The sequence below is a fragment of the Eschrichtius robustus genome, chromosome 7, assembly GCF_028021215.1.
Source record: "Eschrichtius robustus isolate mEscRob2 chromosome 7, mEscRob2.pri, whole genome shotgun sequence".
Lineage (NCBI taxonomy): Eukaryota > Metazoa > Chordata > Mammalia > Artiodactyla > Eschrichtiidae > Eschrichtius > Eschrichtius robustus.
In genome coordinates, this window is record NC_090830.1 from 133,076,244 (window position 1) to 133,100,772 (window position 24,529).

Below are 24,529 nucleotides of genomic sequence, written 5' to 3' on the forward strand. Positions count from 1 at the left end.
CCCAAGTCCCGAGGACTGTTGGCCAACAAAGACCGGCGTGCAAGGGGTGGAGCCTGGGAGTCAGATAACGCGAGAGGTAGTTTCCCTCTTTCATCGGCGCACGACAGTTCCCGCCCCCGCCGCGAAGCTGGTCTCTACCGGGGGAGGCGGGGCCGGGCCTCTGGAGCAAACGTCGCGAGATTTGAACGCGTCCGCGCCAGTTCTTCCTGTCAGAGGCCGGAAGTGCGGGGCGTATCTGGCGCCTGCTCTGCTGGGCAGCGACGCCTCTGGGCCCGGCAATCTGCGACGGCTTCTCGGGTCGAGCCTCGCCTGGCCTCGCCTCGCCTCACCTGGACCGAGGTGATGGGGGACTCTAAGGAGGCCGGGACCGAGGCTCCGCAGGCCGGGACCGCTGTTCGGGGAGGGCTCAGCCTCTTGTCCCAAGGAGAGTCCGAGGAACCTTCAGCACAGGTGAGTCCGCGGTGGGGCGGGACCTGCAGGGCTCCGTGGGCTGCGGGCCCGCTTGGCCCGTGAGGGATGTCACGGTTCCCGGCGGCTTCTGGCGCCTTCTCCACGCCTACCCGACGGCCCCCCAAACGGAGTGGAGGTCCGTGTGCCTGTCGGTGAGTACTCAGGCATGTACTTGCAGGTCATTCGTATCAAAAGCAGTCCTGGCTTCCCAGTCGATGATAACCGACAGGTGAGTTAGACACGACCTCCGCTCTCAAGGAGCGTACGTGTAAATATGTGGTTCCCAAGTCGGCACCGCCTTGCAGAGCTGAAGGGAGAAGAGAGCGAGCTCACCGAGATGGCACTGAGCTAATTAATGTTAGAAGGGCGCAAAGTGTTTGCCAGGCCGAAGCGGGGCTGCGTGAAGGAAGGTTGGAAGAGTTAACTTAGACCCTGAGCTTTCTTGGGGGTGTGCAAGTGAAATCTGTGCGCACCCCCCAGGGACTTGCAATGAAGTTAGACATTCAGAGTATGTGTGTCGTAAACTGACTAATCAGTTTCTAAACGCTTACTTAAAAACAAAAAAGGCCCAGGTATCTCACCACAAACTTTCTAAATGACGTGTGTTATTGAAATTGAAATACATCTTTAATATTGAACAGAGGTTTTATTAAATTTTGCACTTAGTTAACGTGCTACTCTTGACTCCTTGGTTTCTGCTTCTACACTTTCTTATGAATGTTTTAAAAGATAGTTCGGTTGGCCTGTTTCCTAGCTAATAACCGTACCCATCACACTCCTTGACTCACCTTTTTTTCTTTGAAATTATGTGAAAAAGAGCTAAGTAAATGGTACACATTTACGCTCACATTTATTAACTGCTGTTAGTAACATGTAGTATATGTTCTTGTAAGCCTGATGTGGTAGGGTTTTTATTATTATTATTAAGGTGGGGTTTTTTTATTCCTAGTAGTGTACGTTAAAATTTCATTTAATATTTTAATCAGGGATCAGCTTTATTTCTTGGAGGCAATGAAGTGAAGAGCCGCGCTGTGGTGAAATACTCTTCTGCCCCTCCTCGGACAGCATTTGCACGCCTCCAAGAGAAAACAGACTTGAAACTCCCACCTGCCAACTGGTTACGAGAGAGTGCCAAGCTAGGACCAGCAGGAACTACCATTCTTGGCAACAGTAGGAAAAGCAAGCCATTTTCAAGGTAAATATTAAATGATGGCATTTTTACCTGACCCTCAACCCTCCACCTTAAAACTCTTAATACTTGCTGTTCAGTTTAATTTGTGATGCTCATCAACGTGCCAAGATTTCGCTTTGGTAAAAGATTATATTTGACTTTCAATGTTCTTTTTCCCCCTGATAATAGGACTCTGTTAAAATATGAAGATATCAATCGCATATGCTTCTTTCAAGTCTGCATCATGTTAGTAACAAAGATGAGTTTTGACCACTAAAATTCCATCAGCTGTTTTAATTTTAGCCAATTTACATACCTTTTGAATATGTGACTGCAGAGAATCAGGGTGGCACATGATGAGGAAAACCCTTAACACTGCCTAACCTGTCCTGTGGAATTTTTCATTAAATGGTGGTGGATTGTCTGGGCTGAAAAAGCAGTGATGTAAAAACACAGCATGTCCAGTGATGTACACCCTTGACTTTGACACTTGCTGGTGGTATTTAAAGTTGAAAGAGTGGCCTGGGTCTTACAGAGAAAAATGTACTGATGTCCATATTCTTGTAGACCGTTTAATGTATGGGGTTCTCTTTTTTCCTCTCAGCGATTGAACCTAAAATATTTCTGCATAACATATAGCAAGAGCCATAAATACATTAGTACCTTATGTGCCAGTAGTTTGGAAATTATCCTAATGACTCAGAAGGTAAAAGTTATATTTGTAAAATGTTGCTTGTTTGTAGCATTATTTATACTAGCAAAAAAAAATTGGAAATAGTCTGCATATCTTCTTTTAGAAGAATGGCTTAATAAATTATAGGGCAAGAGAATTAAATGTTATAAAGTGATTTAAATGATAATTGTGTACAGACACTGTGCTGAGTACTTTATATGTTTATCTCATTTCATTCTCACAACAACCCTTTGAGTTTGGTACTGTTAACTAACTTTCCTGCGGAAAACTGAAGCTTGGAAAGGTTAAGTAACTTGCCTAGACCACATGGTAAATCATCAGCATGCTTTGAAGTGAGGCAGTCCTAAGTAAGTATCTTGACTCTCTGCCACCTACTAACTGAAAAATGGTGACATCAGCTGCCTTTCAGGCTTGCAGATTATAGATGTGCCTCATGTGGTACCTGGCACGAGTTGGGTGCTCAGTTAGCTGTTTTTTCTCTTTCTGGTTGAATTGGTTTCATGTGCATTTTTTTCTCATATATTTTTTAAAAGGGTAGTAGTGTTTATCACTGGGAACATAATCCTAGAGACTAAAATTCTGATAACTGTTTCTGTTGCTATTTTTCTCATCTCCCCACCTAAAAAGAATACTAACTCGAACTGACTGTTTTCTATTGGATATTTTTTAGACTTCATGACTACAAAAATAAAAATAATTGTTAATTGTTTTTATTCTAAATATTTACTATTAATTGCTTCTATTACTATTCTGTTATTACTATCTTTTATAAAATCCAAGATGCCATTGATTTTTAAGTCACCCCATTATTTTAATTTTTTTTAACTTATTTTTTCTTGAACTATAGTTGATTTACAATGTTGTGTTAGTTTCTGGTGTACAGGAGAGTGATTCAGTTTTATACATATATATACACACACACACATACACACACATATGTACGTATTCTTTTTCATTGTGGTTTATCACAGGATATTGAATATAGTTCCTGTGCTCTACAGTAGGACCTTGTTGTTTATCCATTCTATATAGTTTGCATCTGCTAATCCCAAACTCCCAATCTATTCCTCCCCCACCCCCCTCCCCCATGGGAACCACAAGTCTGTTTTCTATGTCTGTTAAGTGACCCCATTATTTTATGTACCATTAAGAAGGAAAAACTAGCCAACTGTAATGGTGATAGGCATACTGATTTCGGAGGTGTTAGAATGTGAAAAATGTGTATCCAAGAAGCGATGAAATATAGTATTCTATTATAAACAATACCTGCACCACCACGAACGTGATTTTTGTGGCCTTTGTTTTCTCCTTCAGCTTTGGGATGGCATACGACTTTATTGATTCAGTGGGAAACGATGTGGATGTTGTCTCTGACTCTGAAGTAAGTGTCCTTATTGCAAATGTAGTTGGGATGTTTGTGCTGGGGATTTATAGCCTGCTTTGTCTGCAGTCTTGGAAAATTAGTGATGAAATAAGCTACAACTATCTGATTATTGAATACCTTTTTTATTAAAGTGACACTGTTCACTGCATCTTTCCTCAAAGAGGAGGGAACAACCCCCCAAATAGTGGCAGTGGTAATTAATATTAGTATTGATGGTTGTGTTTTAATGATAGCAGTTTTGATGATAGCAATTATAACGTTGGGTTATGTAATGTTACTAGTTGGGAATTAGATGTGATACTTCTGGTAAAATCTATTGATCCTTAGTTGGCCAATTTTATCTGAGATGCTAAAAGCCTGGGTCAGTGCAACAGTGTGACCTGTACATACTTTATGAAATTCCATCGTGTACAAATAAATCTTTGTCATTTACATTAACACAGGGTGACTAGTAAAGTGTAGGTGATTTTGGTTCTAAAGCTCTGTCTTCTATGTGTTTATAGGTAGCTCTTTGTGTAAAATACAGTTTGTATGACCTTAAGGAAATAAGGTTTATTATGCTTTAAAGTTGAGTGAAGTTAAAATTTGAAAGATTCCAGATCACACTACAAAGGTCTTTCTAAATTGTTTTTTCCTCTTGATTTTTTTCAAGAACATAAAAAAGCTCCTGAAGATTCCCTACAGCAAATCGCACGTGAGCATGGCAGTGCACCGCATAGGAAGGACTCTCTTATTAGACGAGTTAGATATTCAAGAACTCTTTATGAGATCATCTCAGGTAATACTTGAAAAATAACAAGAAAAGCACTATTTTAACAACTTAAGGGAACTAGAAATGTGATTTTGTTTCAAAGAAAGGCCAAAGTGGAAACGTGGTTGAGTACTTCAACCAAGAAGTGAAAAGTTTCGCTGAAGATAAAAAAGCTTTAATAAAGAAAAAATAGGAAAGAGAACGGTGAAGAAACTTACTTCATTGAAACCAACAGCCAGGATTCTTGCAAGGAGAAGGGTGAAGTGAATGAAGGAAGTTGTGAAAAATCTGAAATTTAAGGGACTGGTTAAATTTTTGAAAAATCCTTTGATGTCTCCATTAAAGACATTTTCATGAAACATGGCTGCCAGGAAATGTGAAAAATGTTTAAAAAATTATTCCTATGAATATATAGTTATATTAGAATTAATTGGTTCTCTTCAAGTAGAGCTTCTCAAACTGTATGTGGTGAATGACTATTACCCCCGTTATTTTGTAAAGTATAATAATGTAATAATATTGCAGTTTCTGAAAGCTTACTCGGTACTTCTGTATTTACCTTGTCATTACCAATAGTTCATGGTTGCAAATAGTTCATGGTCTTGCCACTCCCATAGTCTACTCTTTAAAGAATATTCCTGCAGTGCTTTGATAGAGGAAAATAAGTTACAGTGATTTAAATTGACGTTTTGAATAAATGTTTTTCCATTTGAAAAGACCACAGTTCAGTTCAGTCTGTATATGTTAGCCCCTGGGCAGGATCTTGAGAATCACAGTACTTGCTTCCTAACGGCTTATAATTTGGGGGTTACAAACACACAGATAATTTTAATGCAGTGTGCATAGTGGGACTGATTCCAGGCACTGAAGAACATGTTATAGAGAAGAGTCACCTCTCCTTGTCTGGCTTAAGGAGAGGAGGAAGACAGGGAGATTTCCAAAAAGAGGTGATAGGGACTGAGTCTAGAAAGGTAAATGTTTTACGAGTGTAGGTTTATGAAGCGGTATTTAAAAAAAAGTATTTCCTATAAGAGGGCAATAGGTAACGAATTGTTTTGACTGCAAGCTTGGTTAATTTATCAGTTTCTTATGTTTGTTCTATTTATCAATTTCTTATGTTATTCAGACTGGTGATTGGACGTGGTTAAAAGAGTTTTATCAAAGACTTATTGATCAGAAGTGGCAGAGGAAGAAAAAAAGCAAAGAACACTGGTATCAGAAGGCTATTCTTTCGAAGTTTTTATATTACAGGTACTTGGCTACTTGTTTATTTTTATCTTAAGAGGAAAAATGAAATTCTGATCTAAAACGTAATTTGAAGCCAGCAAAAGTAATTTAAGTTTTGCTGCTATTATTGTTGACATTTGCCCTGTATTGCTTTTTTAACGAGATTTGTGCTTGATTATAGAATCTGGTTTTTAAAAACCGGTGGCCTGTTACATAAAGTTAACTTCAGTAACAGTGTGGTATTTTTTCTTTCTGATTTGGCCAGTATCAATGGTGATGGAGCTGCTCAGCCTGTCCCATCTGCCGCAGAACAGCAGGAATCGTCCAGCGCAGATCAGACAAACGATTCGGATGGGGCTTCTTGGCCCGCCCCCTTTGAAATGCCTTCTTCAGTCTCTGAAGACCCCGGTGCTTCCAGCCAGGTTAGTTAGTACCTAGATGCTAATTCAGCAAGCTCATCTAAGGAGACAAAATCAGTTATTCTGTTAATAAAAGTAGACGAACCAGAGTGAAAAATATTCCATCAATTTATGTCTTCACAGTTACAAAAAGTACTTTTTTTAGTTTTTCAATATGGAGTTTACAAGGGCTGTCGTGAATGGCTAGATGTGATGTTTTTTAAGAAATAATTCAAAAGCATTTAAAAGTTTTTACCACATTTAAGATAGCTTATCAATATGTTTATCGATACTGATTATCTCCTTAAAGTCATAAGGAGATAATGGTATATTTAAACTGTAGAAATATTAAATGCCTATCAGATATTGAGACTCACAGGCCTGTTTGTAATTTAAACACTGATCTTCTGCCTTAACTTTTAGTCAGATTGTTAGGCCTGAAATAGCCCTGCAGGTTTTCTAGATGAAGTTGTTAAGACTTAAGCTACATTAATGTTATAAAGCTTTTAGAAAGGAAGAGAGAGTAGACTGTTATCTCTTTTGTCTCTTATATTCTTGGTTCTTATTGTTCATTTGTTTTTGTCCTTATTGTGTCTATCAAAGAAAAAAATAACTCCATAGATGTAAATTGTGCATGTTTATTTTTAGGAAAATATATTGACAAGCTTGAGGAAGGTAAAAATAAGATCTTTAACTTGGTAAATTGTGTTTTTCCTCTTGCTGTGTATTCTCACACGTTGAACATTCAGCATTTGTCCAGGTACTATCTATCGTCACACCTTACAAGGTTATAGGGGACAAATAGCTTTAACTTGATTTTAGTTTTAGTAGGTTTCAGATAGAGATGCGTCATTAAACTATGTAGTGACCTTAATTTTTTTCCAAAGTTGGGAAAACTGTAAGGAAAAGGAAGGGAGTAATTACCATGCACGTCCATATAGTGATAACTGTAGGAGGTGGGTATGTCACCTAAATGAGAAGGGATGTGGGTGCTGGGTGCTAGGAGGGTCCCATGTCATGACTTGGGTAGTGGTTACATAGGTAATTTGCTTTCTAATTAGTCATTATACTATATTCTGTATTATTTGTTTTATGTATTTTCCTATATGTGATTGTACGTCACTAAAGGAGTTTCTAAAAAATTACTTAGTATTCCTTGACTTCAAAACACACACATTATAAAAAGACCACATAATAGAAATACTAGTGTTCTACCACCCATTTCCTCCTTTATGAGCCTTATCATCTGTCCTTTAAGGGTTACTATGAAAAACCTTGGAGGCTTTTGAGAATCTGCAGGCCTGCATGTGGAGGAAGTGAACTGGAATCTACTTAATGCCTCTTAGGCCATGTACTTTACTCCACGTGTGGCGTATAAACTTGTTTCATCCTTGGAGCTGCATATGTATTGTGTTGATGGTATCATTTTACAAATAAGTAAATAAAGCTCATGAAAAGTAGATGTTTGAAGTTCCAGCTAGGGTTTGAACCCTGATATTTCTGACTTCAGAGGCCTGTTCTCACAGCATTACTCCAGTGTGCCCATGTATTCCACACATTTAGAAGGGCCCTGTAAGCAGTCGGGTTGTCTTAGCAATGGCGTATTCCTAAGTAGAGCTACCCTGCCTAAAAATAATCTTTTACAGAATACTTTTTATAACATATTTAAATCTTTAAATTTCAACATTTAGAGATTTATTTTTGTTCGTAAGCTATCACCTCACGATTTCTTGCTCCCAACACTGAAATGGCTAGTTTGAGGCCTGTGTTAGGCAGTAACAGAGTTTAAGTAGGTCTCTGGGGTATGGCCGTGGAGCCAGACCTTTATCAAGGACATTATAACCTAGAGCCCGAACTCCCACTAAAGCAGCTGCCTGGCAAATACAGTTTTGGGGGTTGATAACTTGTCTGTGTAAATAAACAGTATAATAAATGTTTGAAATCCTTTAAGGACCCTTTGAGAGGAAGACAAGACATAGCAGAAGCACTGGAGATTTCCCCCCATGCTTGCAGTTATACGTACTTTGCCGGCGGGTGCTAGGCCTGTTAGCACACACATAGGAATAAGCAACGCACACGCATGCTCACGTGTGCATGCACATATGCATGCTCATCTTGGTTTAAAGTATTGTTTTTTAATGGCAACTGCCCTATGGTTGGAAAGTTGAGTGGTGGACTGCGTTTACCCATGTCAAAGATTCCTCTTCCTATGTGTTTTCAAAATATATTCCACAGAATCTAATAAAAATAAGAAAGTGTTATGAGATCAAATAAATGTGAGGACATTGGATTATACAGAGGCGACGTAGGTTTTCCAGTGCAGGACCTCTTAGGGGCTTTTTAATGGTAATAAGAATTGTTACTCTCCAAAAGCAAATCCTTGGTAAGCAGTGTTTTTCAAACCTGACTCTAGAAATTTTTCACCCAGTGACTAGACTTCTGTGAAACACACACTAGGAAATGTGAAACTGGAGGCTGTTCTGATGACCAGTGTCTCAAAAATATGGCTGAGTTTTCTTAGGAATTTTTTAATCCAATAGGGATGGGGTATGCTGAAAGAGCAGTGCTATTCTGATTCACCCAAAAAAAGAGGAAAAAGCTTGGAAAGCTTAAAATAATCTTTCATTGTTATTTGAATAAGATCTAACTGTGATTAGCTTATTATAGTAACCGATAATTAGGAGCTGAAGTATGTCACCCAGTGATGAGAGTTAATGATTTGTATTAGCCCTGATTTACAAGAGTAGATTTGAGGTGTACACTTTGAATGTTTAGGTGATACTCTGTAACAGTAGGCCATTTTAAAGTAATTACGGCAGCAGAATCACTCCTTATCCTTGCACTTTTCACAGGGAGGTGAGCCTCTTGAACCCTCATACATAGTGGGGCATGTGGCCTCAGCACCTAAAGAACAAACCCTGACTACTTTATTCAATGACGGGGAGAACAGTCAGGTACGCTTTTCGTGGTGTCCAAGGTGAGACACCTAATCCCCAGTCTACTTCGTCACTTAAAAACTAGTCTAAATTGGATTCATAGGGGAAGAAATCCACTTGATCCTGAATCTCTTTCTAAGCATCTCTGTGATCTTATAGCTCTGTGGCTTTAATTTACCTTGCCTCCCTTGTCTTTTCCTTTTTCTAGTCTTTCTGTGGATCATGGGGGGAGACTACTGATCTCCTGTTTATTATATAATCTTTCTATTTGATTTTAAATCACAGGGTCTTAAAAATGATTTTGCTCGGAATATTTTATGGACGTTTGAAGACATACATATGCTAGTTGGCTCCAACATGCCTATATTTGGAGGAGGCAGATATCCAGCAGTCAGCCTACGTCTCAGGTAACCAGGCTTGTGTCCCTTTAGAATCAGCCTTCCATCTGCTTTCACCTCTCCATTCCAGCATTGTTTCCTTTTCTAGTTTTTTTTCACTTCCCTCCTTGCCCCACCAGTTGAAATGGCTGCAGTAAGGAAGGAGTGTTTTGGCAAATGCTGAAAGCCCTCTGGCTGGCTTTTCATTCTAGTCCTCAGTGAGTGGAGTCAGAGATCTGCTGTGCTGACCTAGTCTTAAGTCTGAATCTACAGCTTGTGAGAATATAATGTAGTTTATTTAACTAGTCAAGGAGATGGTCTCCCAGCTTTCTGTTAACTAATTGTGAGCATTTGTTTAATGTTCCAGGTGTATGTGTTCGTACTAGTCCATGTGAATTCTGACTTGGGCACTGTGGTGCACGCTGGTCAGTCTTTCACTTCAGGTTGTGTGAAGAGCGTGCAGTAGGCTCCCGGTCATCCGGTCTCATAGTTCCTCCTATTCTTGCTGAAAACTCTTACGGACACCCATTAGAAGTCCAAGAAAAGCTTGTGGAAGGATGTTAAGTACAACACACCACATAAGCTACATGTGCGTGTCTCATCAGAAGAGAAAGCATAAATGGCATTCTCCAACTAGGGAGAATAGATTAAAATATTTTAATGGGGGAGATAAGTCTCAGATGATTGATTATGGAACAGCTTAATTAAATCAAATAACGCTAGAAATGTGTATTTTTAGGGATAACAACAAACCAATTAATGTGCTAACTGGAATCGACTATTGGTTGGACAACTTGATATGCAATGTACCAGAGCTTGTCATGTGTTTTCATGTAAATGGAATTGTACAGGTAAGATAGATACAGTGTGACTTTTAAAATAATGTCTCAAATACAGATTGGAGCAGAAAGTACCTCACTAAAGTTTTTAAGGCTCTTAAATACTAAGGTGTATTTTGGCAAGGAAGATAGCTATGGATAAACTCAAATTTGAGTGTTTTCACGTTTGAGTTGGTGATATCAGAATTCTAGATGTTATAGGAGTCTAATTTTACAGGTAATTTGTGGGCAGGTCATAATACAGTACTAAAAACTATATTTGTAGCCAGAGAACTGTAATTTTAATGCCAGGCACCCATAGTAATTACCTGAAAGTGTCTAAACAGTGGAGGTGTTTAGTCAGTATACAAATACCTACTCAGTTTATGCAAAGTTTTAAGGAAAGGCCCCAGCATTGCATAAAAGTAAATAGTTTATATAGCAAATTGTTATTGAGCATATTCTATTTATGAGGGACTTTGTCCCCATCAGAAATGTTGGAGGAGGCTTCCCTGGTGGCGCAGTGGTTGAGAATCTGCCTGCCAATGCAGGGCACACGGGTTTGCGCCCTGGTCTGGGAAGATCCCATATGCCGCGGAGCAACTAGGCCCGTGAGCCACAACTACTGAGCCTGCGCGTCTGGAGCCTGTGCTCCGCAACAAGAGAGGCCGCGATAGTGAGAGGCCCGCGCACTGCGATGAAGAGTGGGCCCCGCTTACCACAACTAGAGAAAAAGCCCTCGCACAGAAACGAAGACCCAACACAGCCAAAAATAAATAAATAAATAAAATTAAAAAAAAAAAAAAAAGAAATGTTGGAGGAAAAACAATAAGGTTTGGTCACTACTCAGAACGGTTTAACCTAATGGGAAATAAGAATGCGCAAAGAGAAAAATTGGAGACAGTGGGTGAAGGATTCAAAGTGTAGTGCACACAGCAGTCTGGATGATCGGAGAACGGTGAGATCACTTCTGTTTTGATCTGGTCTGTTTTCCAACTAATTTGTAGTTTCTAGTCTTAGAGTACTTCAGAAAATATGGTAAGAGGCCTTTAGGGAAGTGTAAGCAGAAGACAAGCTAAAGCTACAGAGGCGCTTTAAAAATCGTGATAGTAATAGCCTTGCAGACTTTACTCTTACTGTTGCCTCCACGCTCCATGCTCCATTTCTGTAAAAGAATAGAGTCCATAGCTCAAGGGGAAAAGAGGATATACTGGAGACACCGCCCAGATGACTATAGTGTCAGGGGAAAGAAAAAGCCAGAAATACATATTTTGAGAAAGCTTACTGGGCGAAGTCTGCCTTCATTTACCACCTTCCCAGCTGAAAACCATTAGGGTAGAATAGAAGAAAGTGTACAGCGTGACTTGTTCCATGGTTAGGACAGAAGTGAGATCCTGCCTAAGTGTGTGCTTCAAAATCTGGTGATGACTCCCCCTTGAGAATTATTCCTGTGGTAAACCACCACATTGCTGGCAGGGATGGGTCAGATTTCTTTGGAGTATCAGGGCAGAAAAAAGACCAAAAACCAGTGCCTTAAACTCTCATGCTGCGTAGGTCTCTAGCTGTGGGATTTGTATATTTGGTCACTTTTTAATAGGAGAAGTGTTGCTGTGTAGGTTTTCTCTTAAACTATCTTCTGTCTGTTTTACAGAAGTATGAAATGATAAAGACAGAAGAGATTCCCAATTTGGAAAACTCTAATTTTTCTACTAAAGTCATAAAAGATATTGCACAGAATATTTTATCATTTTTGAAATCTAATTGTACCAAAGAAGGACATACCTATTGGCTATTTAAAGGTAAGCTAATTCTTGAATGAATAGTAATTGATTTGAGTGACAACTGTAAAGTGAGGTTTATTTGGTTTTTTTGGTTTTTTTGTTTTTTCCCAGCAAGTGGCAGTGATATAGTGAAGCTCTATGATCTCACTACTCTTTGTGAAGAAACTGAAGACAAATACCAAAATCCATTCACAATGCCAGTGGCTATTCTCTTATATAAGTGAGTGCTTTAAGAAGTTAAGATGAAGAATTAGCCTTACTTACAATTGTTAAGTGTATAGCCACATTATCTACGCCAAGGTTTTAAATACCTTTTAGATTTTCATAGTTTAAAAAAAGTGTATGTATGTATGTATATATACACCTATATACTGTTCCAAAATGGGAAGGGGGAGGGCAGGTGTATAAAACACAATATTTAGTTGTTTCTTATGGCCCTTATTCCACTGGCAGGAAAGAAGAGCGTGCCTAGACTTGAGTATTGTAGAGAATGATGAATGGGGAGTAAAGTTGATATGAACTTCTTTTAGGGTTGCTTGCAACATGATGATGAAGAAGAATCAAAATAAGAAACACTATGGGACTGTTAGAACCCTGCTTCTGAATTGTGTTAAATTGCTGGACAAAAGCAGGCATCCTCAAGTAAGATTAACGTATGCTCTCTAAAAGAATTCTGGCATTCCGATAGAGAATTGTTGCCTGGACATTAAAGCTGCCTAATTCATAGTCTGTAACTGCCCAGTGGATCCAGTTTGGTAGCCAGGTACCGCGTGTGGCTCTTGAGCACTTAAAATGTGCTTCATCTGAATCGAGATGTGCTTTCAATGTAAAATACACACTGAATCTTGAAGAGTGTGTGTGCGCGCATGTGTGTACACATTACATGATGAAATATTTTGTTTATTGAATCAAATGTAATATTAAAAATTGATTTCACCAGATTTTACTTTTTTTAATGTAGCCACTAGAAAATTTTAAATTTTGTGTCTGGCTCTCATTTCTCTTGGATAGCACTGTTCTATAAGTTTAGAATTCACATAATTTTAATAAAGTAGTGCTGTTTTTCCTTTGTATTATCACTGTTAGAAGGTGGGAAACTATGGTCTCTTGAAAGATCCATTTACATGAATGTCAGTATGAATAAGGTCCACATCCTGTACCTCAGTATGTAAAAGCATCTCTTAAAACAACCTCAGTTCTGTGCCCATGGTTTTACACCACCCTTATTACCCTCAGGTGCCTGAATTTGACAACTGTATGTTTCAGTGTAAGGATAGTTGTTGTGTCCTGTTTAAATCAGAAGAGATACGTAGTATCTGTGATTTTTTTTTTTAAAGATCCAAGTTCATTTTAATTGTGGCCACATGCAGTTTGGAGATAAAGATTATCCTAGAGACCAAACCAAGATAAACTGTTTTTGAAGAAAAATGGCAAAGCAATTTCTGGCTTAAATATCTAATTGCTGATTAAGGTGATGGTGGTTAATAAGTTAAAAATAGTGTTAAGACTATTGCATGTCTGAGACTAAGAATTACTTAAACAGTAGAGTAGAATAAATGCTAATTTTAAGAGAAACCAGATTTTCTGGACTTTTTCCTCATTAAGCTAGTGGAGGTTTTCCCCCTGGAACCATATTAGTTGCCTATTAAAGATAAACTAATTAGTTAAACTAGTTAGTTCATAGCTTGTAAAGAGATAAACTAATTAGTTCATAGCTTGTAAAGAAAAATTCTGGTTTCTTGGTTGATGAGGAGTGATGTGTTGCTAACATTTTAGTTATGACACTTTACACATGAAAACTTGTCTCCAGTGAAATACATTTGCCACTTTTTCTTAAGAGAGAGGGCTGGGAATGGAATAATTTTAGGAAATAAACATATCAACCCATGAGGATTTTACAGAGTATGTTCAGAGTATTGGTACTTTGAATCAGGAACATTTCAGTGTGTATTAACAGTCTGTGGTGGAAACAGCCTGTCTGCAGGTCTCCTAAAATTTGTTAGTACAGTAGTAAAATTCATTCCACTTTAGAATGCTCAATTTTGATGAGTTACTTATATTTTTTTTCTTTTTGTAAGATTATTGCTTCAGCCAATTACATGCTTTCAGAACTTTTCCAATTGGATGAACCTAAAAAAGAAGAAAGTTCAGAATCTCCATTAAATGAGAATTCTGATGAAAGTTATAGTGAAGAGGAGGAGGAGATGCCAGATAGTGATGAAAACGGATCCTACAGCACCTGTTCTGATCCATCAGATGATAACAAAGCAGTAGCTATAATTAAGTCTGTTGGAGAATTGTCAGTTCCAGAAAAATACAAATCCATTCATCAGATCAGAGTAAGCATATTGAAATTTGTATTAAAATTTCATCAGTGGAAAAACAAACAATTGTTAATTGAATACAGTTAGCATCTCAAAAGATGGCATTACTTCAGTAAATCTTTTACGGTCTAGGGTCTAATAATCATTAGCTCTATGAATTCTGAAACTTGGTTTTATAATTGTCCCAGGGTAACTGATCCACATGCAGACCTATGGTGGGCTGATGTGTAAACCACATCAATATGTTAATTTTTATGTGGGAGATTTTCCTTTACAGTGACCAGTGTGCAGCCCTGGCTGCTCACCACAGTACTTCTTCCCGGTTGCTGTGTTGCTGGGAGACTGAATGTATAGGTTGCTTGGTGAACGTAGAATCAGAGCATACGGGTGGCTCATTGATCCATATGTGGAGAGATCTGGCACATTGTCCCTGAACTACAGGACGGTACTTTTCAGTGACTGTGGCCATGTCAGCTGGATTGGACGTGTCTCTTCTCCGGTCACAGCCCGATAGACCCTAAGAGCTTCCTGCCCTTTTGGTTTCTGTTGATGTCGATTGTGTTGACTGTCATACCATCCATCTTTTTCTAGACAGTGTAATTATGTTTCATTTTTCTAAACTATAATTACTTTCCTGTCATATTTATAGATAATCTCTTAAGCTCTGAGTTTAACTTTCAGTTGGAAATTTTATATCCAGATAGGTTTTTAGAGGACACCTCTGTGTCACCCCAAAACATTGCCTGTCCTTCTGACCTTCTCTTCCTTCATTTCTCCTCTCATTTACCTTAGCCCCACTGCCTTTTTTTCTGTCTCTCATAAACCATCTTTCTGAATTTTAGTGCACTTGCAGCTTGAACCTTGCAGTACAGTAAAAAAATGTTTCTGATTATAAACAAAAACATTGATTGTAAAAGGTACCTGTATTTGGGAAACTGCATTGTAACAGAACGCGATTACATTTGGAGAATGGTATGCTTACAGATTTTTTTTTTTTTTTTTTTTTTTTTTTACAGAGACAGCACTTTCTATCAATATTGAAAGCACTCAGAAATACAGTCATAGTATTCATATAAACATGTCTTTCGTGGTAGCTTTGCCTTATCTCAGTACTTTTTGAAGTACAGACAGCATGGCTCCAGAGCCCCGGCCTCAGCACTCGCTCACTGAGTGCTTGAACACATTACTTAACATCTGTGTTTACTTCTCTGTATAACGAGAATGGTAATTCCAGCCTCATAAAATTCACCAAATGGAATGCCTCGCAGAAGCTCTTACACATGATATCACTTAGTAGATGGAGGCTATTAACTGGTTCTCCTCCTAATTAAGTATATAAATTATACAGTGAGACCATTGGCAATACTTGTTAACTTATTGCTAAATTGATATTGTTAACTGTGTGTTACCAAGAACCAGTGCTGATTAGGAGTCAAGCTCACCCATCGGATTAGGTATACATTTATTTAAAACATTACTCCTTCCATTCTTGCTTTTTTTGTTGTAATAGAATTATTTTTTTGAATTTTAAGTACTTAAAGCAACATGTATGCTGGAAGATGTTTTTAAGCAAGATTTTTGTTGATGATTATATCAGTTTACTCTGCAATTAAACAGTGCATTAGCCTTAAAATGTCAGATACCTCACTAAGCTGAATATACAGAAAATTACAAAATTATTGACTTGCAGAGTTTTACTAATTCCCAGGAGATGGAATTTGCATATTGGTGCATATTAATAATTTTACATGTTTGTTTCTGAAGCCCAGTTGTGCGTTTCCAGTTTGCCATGACACAGAAGAGCGCTGTAGACTTGTGCTTAGCTACGTTCTGGAGGTAAGTTTCAGTGTAGACTGCACCGTTTCAGTAAAACTTGTACTTGATATGCAAATAGTGTTTGTTTATTGGTGCCTAAATGTTATTCTGAGTGATATTCTACTGTGATTTTCCCCCCCTTTAAGCATAAGTTGAAAATTAATGTCTCCTAATTTTCAAGTCAAATGTAGTAGTTTTTTAAAGTCTGTTTTCAAAATTTAAATTCTCCTAAATGTATCTAGTAGTCCAGATATTGCCTTGATATTTAATTTCCAGTTGGTGTTCAGTGACATGTATAGTAAATGTTTCTCTTCTTTTAAAGGGTTTAAAATCTGTGGACAGCAGCATCAAAAAAGAAAGTGACCTCCCTGCCGCTGACCCCAACACCCCAATCCCACTAAAATATGAAGATGAATCCACAAGGGGGGGTCCTGAGGGTCTGGAGAAGCAGATGGCCTTGTTTTTGGACAAAAGTAAGTTGAATTGAAGTGCAAATAAGGCCTTTTCAGTGGAATAATATAGTAGGCCTTTTCAACAGCAGACTTAGGTCAATTAAGGCATTCATTGAAAGGAATTCAGAGAAAGAATAGCATGTGAATGGAAAGTAGGGGAAGATATCCTTTCATTCGAAATATAAAATAAAACAGGATAATTTTGATCCTTTATAGATAGTTCTAAGAAGAACATAAGGAACCTGCTTCCTCCTGTTACCTGCTGTGAGGAACTAATGCCTTCAGCGCGGTGGGGTTCTCCTGAGAAAGCCCCGCTTCAGTAGACGCAGTCAGGGATTTAAGCACAAGGACTTCGGAACCAAACCGCACAGCTTCAGATCTCGGCTTCACTAGGGCAGGTTGTTTGACTTTTTTGAGCCTTGTTTTCTCTCTCAAAGTAGAGACAATAGTAGTCCCTACTTTAAAGGGCTGTTACATGGATTCAGTGAGTTAATGTATGTAACGTGCTTAGAACTGTGCACATAATGAGCACCTTAGGAGTGGTAGCCGTTGTCCCCTCACGGCACTTGAATAAGCTGCAAGAGTCACTTATAAAGGGTCTGATTTGTTCCTCAAGAACATCACTTCATGAGGAACATGTGGACTTTGAAGTCAAAGTCCTGAATTTCTCGTTTATTTTAATCTAAGTTTTGTTTCTTTTTCCAACCTTATCCCCCTCCCTTTGTTTTTTTTAATCGGTTTCAGTTATTTTAAAAAGTGCTTTGAAAGCCTGTATGTTTAAAATAGTATCAAGTGCTTTCTAAAAGGTCTTTTCTTCCCTTCATGAACATAAGGGGGCGGGGGGCAGCGTGCGTGGCAGGATTCATTTCCCCAGCATTTATGTAGTGCTTCCTGTGTGCCAGCCTGAGTCTCCCCACAGTGAGGAGGACCACACCAGCACTTGAGACCCCTGTCTCTCTGCTTCCTTCATGGTGTTCTCTTCTCTGAAATGCCTTTTCTGTCTCCTCCTTCCTCCCTATCTCAGCTGTTGAAAATCCTGCTCTTGTTTAAGGTCTCCGTCCTCACCTCTATCCCCAGAATTCCTTGGTTCCCTCATCACTCTGTCCTGTGAGCACTTAACTGAAGCCCGCTTTAGTCATCGTCAGCTGTGTCTAATGGTTTTACACACACACACGAACACACTTGTGAGCAAAACTTCATCTTCTTCATCTTTGGTTTTCTCACAATGCCTCACACACAGAAAATGCATATAGTAGCAGAGGAAAAAGAAATACATGCACAAATAAAACCATAAGAGACTAAGTACTTTTCATTGCTTTGAAAGACTCAAGTGTTGGAGCTGATCAAAAAATGAGACATCTTGAAGCTGGGAGATGATGGGGGGTGGGTTCCCACAGCATTTTGCTCTTCTCTCTGTCATTGCACTTAATATATTTTGTTGTGGTTTATGTTATTGGCCCATCTCCACCCCTGGTCTGTGGGGTCTTCAAGGACAGAGGCCATATAACTTCATGTCACTGTTTCTGGTGCCTAGCACGGTGCTTGGCACAGAAGTGGTCATTTGTTGGCTGAAGTGGGTAGTAATGGGCTGGACTTTAGAAAGTATTCCTGGTGGAGGAAGCAGTAAACCCAGATGGGATACAGGGGAAACAGGGTCTATGTAGGCAACAAGCTGCACCTTGATTTTGGTTGGTGGAGAGTAGGCGTGGAGTACAAGGAGGTAAGACTAAAAAAAATGGAGCTTAGGAAGTGGGCTAAGATGCTGAGACATGATTGAATAAATGGTGAGAAGCCATTTTAATGTTGTAGAACAGGAATTCCACTGTGATTAAAGCTGTGCTTTAGGAAGGTGAACTTTTTGGCAGGTCGATGCATAGACTAGAGAAAGAACGTAGATGTCAGTTATGAGCTTAGTTATGTTAGTGACCCTGAAAGAGTGACAGAGTTGACAGCTGCGGGGAAGCAGGCCTTTGGAAATCCCAAGTGAGAATGTCAAAACACTGCTATTCTACTTCATTGCATTTAAGTAGTAAAATACAGTATTTACCAGTTTTGTTGTAGCTGTTAATAGTACCTAGGCCTGGAGTGTTTTTATCAAGAAGCAAAATTTTTTTTACAGTGAGACTTATATTCAAATAAAATGTGCTGCCTTTTTTCCCTCATGTCGTAGTGGGCTCCCTTCAGAAGGGTAATTATTCCAGTCAGTCTGGAATGATCCCTGGTTCTTGGCAACATAAAATGAAACTCCAGCTGATTCTCAAGTCATCAAAGGCCTATTATGTTTTGTCTGATGCTGCCATGAGTCTTCAGAAATATGGAAGAGCGTTACGATACATTAAATTAGCTTTGCAGAGCCATGGTAAGTCACTATAAATGAAAATATTTAATAGGCATTGGGAGGAGAGAATGGAGAAGGCATCTGAATCACAGTGAAATTTTAATCCTATTTCTGTTTTAAATTTAATTAAAATTTTTTTTTTCTAATCTTGTGTATGTTTCCTAGTATTTTCCACTTTGGTTTAGCATTGCTTCATTTTGAAATACATGAAGTCATATGTGATATCTGACATAAAATAAACTTAGATACAGTGGTACAAAGCTTTCAGCTGGTAACAGATTTTCTTAATTTTTACTGTATTCCTTCATTTTTAACATGCTGTGTTTTTTCTCCTTCCTACCCTTTCCACATAGATACTTACTGCTGCCTCTGCACCAATATGCTTTCTGAAGTGCTGCTATTTCTTTCTCAATATTTAACACTCTGTGGTGATATCCAACTAATGCTGGCCCAGAATGCAAATAATAGAGCGGCACACCTTGAAGAGTTTAATTACCAAACAAAAGAAGACCAGGAGATACTACACAGCCTCCACAGGGAGTCCAGTTGTCAAGGTATGCCAGTGAGACTCATCGTTTGATTCAGAAAAATGCTAGCAATGTTAGTGTTTCGGTATTGCTGTTTTGTTTCATCATTTCTTAATGTTAAATTGAACGTGATCCTGTGTATTTGTATATAAAGTGGTTTTGAAGTATTTTATAAGTACTAATTATACAACTAGAACTAATTAAAAAATAGTCTCTGGAGACAATCGTATTGACTTTTTACACTTCTCTTTTTGTAAGGTTTTTCTGGGAAACCCTTTAGTCAACTAACCAAGCCATGATTTTCTTTTGAAAAGAGTAACAGTTGGTAAAAGTGGATGAATTACTTTTTGAATGGTTCACCTTTTGAATGGTTCCTGAGGGCTAAGATACAGTGATCATTATTTTTTAAATGTAGTTCACAGCTGTCTGTTTTTGGAGTTGTCAGATTTTAAACCTGGAAGATAGGAGAATTTAGTCTGCAGAGCAGTATCCCTCCCTCTTAGCTCAGTACAGTTATATAAGCACCTTGCAATTAGGGCAGTAAATGAGACATGAGGTGCTTTTGTAATGTATCATGGAGTTGTTTTATTATGCTCTTAAATCGTTTGTATCACTTTAAATCCACATCCCAAAAAACTTTGGACTGTTAACATCTAGAGAAGTATACTGGGGGAGGAAATGTATTATTGTGGGGTTTTTTTGCCCTCTTTCTCCCCTTCTCCCCTTCTGAGTTTCTCAAATAATCATTTGATTTTAATAGACATGGTGATAAAATCCTTAGTTTGTTTTTGCTATTTCCATCATGTTAATTTCATATAAGGTACTTCTTTGTAAGAGTGATGTGCTCCTTGAAAGTTATCAGCAGGAGTACTACCCTTTTTCTCCCTTGAATTTTTGGGCCCTGCACCTGAGTTTACTCCAGTCTCCACTAGATGGCACGTTTAAGTCTTTGAGAACTTATCTGTCAGCTTCTTCAGTGACTTAAACTTACATTGGCAAACTCTAATGCACATAACTAGCCTCTGTAGCAATCCGAACTTTATTTCAAGAACTGTTTCCAGTAATTAAAAAGGAAAAAATGGTTTACCTTGTATCAGTGGACAACTTTAGGTCTGTACCAATAAGCAGTGGACCTGGTAAAATCTGGGTCTTGGGAGTTGTTTTTAGGCAGGAAAATATTTCTTTTAATACAATATTAATGCCCCAAGAAAATATAGTTTTTTAAATAAATTCAGAGATCTTTTCTTTTGAAATTTAAAATTTTAGTTGTATTAATTGAATCTTACTATGTTTATACTATATTGCATATTATAGTATAAGCATAATTTTACTATATGTTAGTTTGTCTTAAAAGTATTAGATTACTTAGATACTAAGGAGGAAGTGTTCATATGACTCATGGTGATGTTTCCTTTTTTTTCTTTTAAGGATTTGCATGGGCAACTGATTTGTCTACGGACTTAGAAAGTCAACTTTCAGTTAGTTGTAAATGTTACGAGGCTGCTAATGAAATCTTGCAGTTTAGTGACTTAAAAAGTCAAAATCCAGAACAGTATATACAAGTATTGAAGAGAATGGGTAACATTAGAAATGAAATCGGTGTCTTTTACATGAATCAGGCTGCCGCATTACAGAGTGAGAGAGTAGGTGAGTACATCTCTGGGGTCCTGTCTTTATTGCCTGCTCTCTTAGAAAATCATGCTGATTTTACATGGTTCAAGCCAAGAACTGTGGCATTTGATTTTATGTCATAAAGGGTGCACTATTAAAGAATCTTTTATTATTAAATTCTCAAGGAATACAAGTAGGAAAAGACATTATTTCCCCTTGGGAGTCATCATTTCACTGTCCTCCATCCTCCATCTGGTCAGTTCAGAAGTGAGTTGGACAGTCAGCCATGTGCTAGGCTCTATACTGGATGTGTAATTGGCTAAGACATAGTTCTCCGAGCTGAGAAGCCAGATATGAATACAAATCTCTGAAAAATGCTGTAAGTACAAATGGCGTACAGTAGAGGAGTGGGGAAAGGAGACGTTCCTTGAAGTTGTGGTGTTCTTGGAAGGCTTGTGGGAAGAAGGTGTAGTTTGGGCAGATTGCAACATGATATGATTGCAGCAGGCAGATGTGGGAAAGGTGGGATGTCTCGACCGGAGTAGGCAACATTAGGAAGGAGCCAAAGATATAGTGTCCAATGGGTGTTTAGAGGAGCAGCGAGTGGTCTTCAGTGATTCAGGCAGAGGGGGTTGGATTCATCTGCGCCCATGTTGAGTTTGAGAAGCCAGTGGACATGTACGTGAATGGTATGATTTAGTAGTCAGTTAGAAATGTGTGCTTAGAGCTCTTTCGGTTAGCAAGGCATAGGTTGGGAACCATTCACATAGGGGTGATAGTTGAAGCCATGAGAATGGGTGAAACTGTAGAGGCTGTACACACAGCATGGGAAACCAAAAGGGCTGAGATAAAACTGAGGACAGCAGGTAGGTTGAATAAGTTATTGTGTGCCTGTTGATCTGTGAGCTGTACTTGGCACAGGGATACAGAGGTCATTGCCGGTGGGAGACCCTGTGCTTTTTGTTGTTGTTATTTATACGTATATAATACATTTTTAAAATTGAGATATAAGAACCTATGCTTTTAAGGTGCCTCTGGAGGAGGAAGTTGGTGAAGGTGTATGAAAAGTGGTTGTCAGAAACCTAGGAGAATTAGAGAAGACACAGACTGTGCCTCTTGAAATTCATGGGACCATGTCTTTTGAATCTTTATAAAATAGTGCTTTGCTCGATGTTTTTATTTGCCCGCTTTAATATCATCTGGTTAATAGAGAAGAGGACTCCGAGTGTTGTGTCAGTCTGCCCGGCTGCCATAGACTAGGTGGTTTCAACAACAGAAATTTATTTCTCACAATGTGGAGCTGGAAGTCCAAGGCTGGGTTTCTCTGAGACTTCTCTCCTTGGCTTGCAGGTGGCCACTTTCTTGCTGTGTCCTCACCTGGTCTTTTCTCTGTGTGTGTTCCTGACGTCTCTCTCTCTCTTATGAGAACACCAGTCATTTTGGATCAGGGTCCCACCTTATGACCTCATAAATGAGACCTTAGTCACATTTGTGGTTAGGGCCTCAACATGAATTTGGGGCGGGGGGCGGGGGGACACAGGTGTGATGAGAATAGTGCGCTGCAGCGGGTCCAGGTGGCTGGTGGTCCGCTAGACGTCCTGTCACTGCCACGCTCTCATCATCTCATCGAGAGACAGTGGTGGGTTTATGCTGATATCTGCTTACGCAATTGTTTTCTTTCTTTTTTTGTGAAGTGAGCAAAACTGTGTCTACTGCAGAGCAGCAGTTGTGGAAAAAAAGCTTTTCTTGTTTTGAAAAGGGAATTCACAACTTTGAGTCAATTGCCGATGCCACAAATGCTGCCCTTTTATTATGTAACACGGGACGACTCATGCGAATTTGTGCACAGGCGCACTGTGGTGCGGGCGATGCATTTAAACGTGAATTTTCTCCAGAAGAAGGCTTGTATTACAATAAGGTAACTTGCTTACATGTTGGACCGCATCTGTTCACACCTGATTGTCCTTTACACTTTGCTACAGTGCCACTAAAAGGTTATAAAACTAAAATAATTAACAACTGTGGTGATGGCACAGGACTAGACAGATCATTAAAACACTTAGAAACTGGCCTAAGAATACTGAGAATTTAGTAGTGAAGATGACAGGTTGAATTGGTAGGGAAAGATGATTGATCAGTAAATTACATTGGTGTAGTGAGAGCACGTCAGATGGATTAATGATCGGCACGGAGAAGTGAAACTCTGGAAGTTCCAGAGGAAAATACAGGTAGGCGGTTATCTGATGGGATGGCAAAGGACTTTTGCAGCATAACACAAACAGCAAAAATTGCGACATAAAAGATGGATAAATTCAAATGCATAAAAATTGTTTTTTAAATGCACAACAGAAAGCAAAATTGAAAAGCAGTCCACAATCCAGGGAAAATACTTAGAGCACACATGACAGATCAGAGGTTAATAAACCCTTAATATATAAAGAACAATTAAGAATCATTGAAAATAAACTGCCCCAATAGAAGAACAAATAACCTTGAACAAAAAAGTCATACGTGTAAAAAAAAAAAAAAAAAAAAGTAAATGGTTAATATGTAAGAAAAATTTCAAAATTTAAACTTTTATGAAATTTAAAAATCAAGTTTTTTTAATCAAATTGTGAATATTTTTTGGCAACGCTGGTAATATCCAGCGTTGGGGGAGGTACAAGAACACTCATTAGTCGAGAACTTTGAAGCTGTTTAAATTACGTTAGTGAGCAATGTTCATTGCATAGAGAACTTAAAAAAAAAAAGTGATCTTGTTTTTCTTTAAGCCTACATATACACAGAAAAAGTGGATAAGTACACACCAGAAATGTAGAAATTATTGCTGGGTGATGGAATTCAGTGTGATTTTATTTGATTACATACAATGACCATGTATTTCAGCATGGTGGTGACAGAGGTGGGAAGGGTTGCTTCTTTATACAATCAAACCCAGCAAATTTTTTATCCATAGACTTGTCAGATTATTTTGTCTAGTTTGCTAGTTATATAAGCTGTAATTCTCACTTAGAAAGAAAGGAAAACAAACGAAAAAAATGCATCCTCATGCTTCACATGAGTCATAAAACACTCAGATGGGCTGATGATAGACTCGAGAGGAAATGTGGGCAACATGCAGTCCACTTTAAATCACTTTCTTCATTGAAATTGTGTCACTGATTTACTTTTTTCCTTTACTCATGATATCGGTCTTTTATAAATTCTCTCAAATTAATGTTGGGGTGATTGTGAGGCATGTTTTACTTTATGGTGTATATTTAAACTGAGTCACAACGGTCCTCTTTCCTCCCTTGCAGGCTGTTGATTACTACTTGAAAGCTCTAAGATCCTTGGGAACACGAGACACACACCCAGCTGTTTGGGACTCAGTGAATTGGGAATTGTCCACTACTTATTTTACTATGGCAACTCTACAGCAAGATTATGCTCCGTTATCTAGAAAAGCTCAAGAGCAGGTAATATTTGCTGAATT

At 38.6% G+C, this 24,529-nt stretch overlaps 1 protein-coding gene across 4 annotated transcripts in view; it reads left to right on the plus strand.

The window, feature by feature from the left end:
* Window positions 1–234: 234 nt before the first annotated feature.
* Window positions 235–24,529, plus strand: part of EDRF1 (erythroid differentiation regulatory factor 1) — a 36,960-nt gene continuing 12,665 nt past the window's right edge. For 2 of the 4 annotated variants that reach the window (XM_068548743.1, XM_068548744.1), the window contains exons 1-20: window positions 235–450; window positions 1,437–1,645; window positions 3,630–3,696; window positions 4,352–4,477; window positions 5,577–5,701; window positions 5,943–6,099; window positions 8,928–9,029; window positions 9,297–9,418; window positions 10,128–10,239; window positions 11,858–12,005; window positions 12,099–12,207; window positions 12,518–12,629; window positions 14,066–14,326; window positions 16,076–16,147; window positions 16,449–16,599; window positions 18,749–18,937; window positions 19,270–19,470; window positions 20,872–21,090; window positions 22,749–22,972; window positions 24,354–24,512. In XM_068548743.1, coding sequence (XP_068404844.1) covers window positions 343–450; window positions 1,437–1,645; window positions 3,630–3,696; window positions 4,352–4,477; window positions 5,577–5,701; window positions 5,943–6,099; window positions 8,928–9,029; window positions 9,297–9,418; window positions 10,128–10,239; window positions 11,858–12,005; window positions 12,099–12,207; window positions 12,518–12,629; window positions 14,066–14,326; window positions 16,076–16,147; window positions 16,449–16,599; window positions 18,749–18,937; window positions 19,270–19,470; window positions 20,872–21,090; window positions 22,749–22,972; window positions 24,354–24,512 — 2,973 coding nt within the window. In that variant the 5' untranslated portion in view covers window positions 235–342. The remainder of the gene's footprint in view (window positions 451–1,436; window positions 1,646–3,629; window positions 3,697–4,351; window positions 4,478–5,576; window positions 5,702–5,942; window positions 6,100–8,927; window positions 9,030–9,296; window positions 9,419–10,127; window positions 10,240–11,857; window positions 12,006–12,098; window positions 12,208–12,517; window positions 12,630–14,065; window positions 14,327–16,075; window positions 16,148–16,448; window positions 16,600–18,748; window positions 18,938–19,269; window positions 19,471–20,871; window positions 21,091–22,748; window positions 22,973–24,353; window positions 24,513–24,529) is intronic. The other 2 variants (XM_068548746.1, XM_068548745.1) reach the window with 2 other exon arrangements.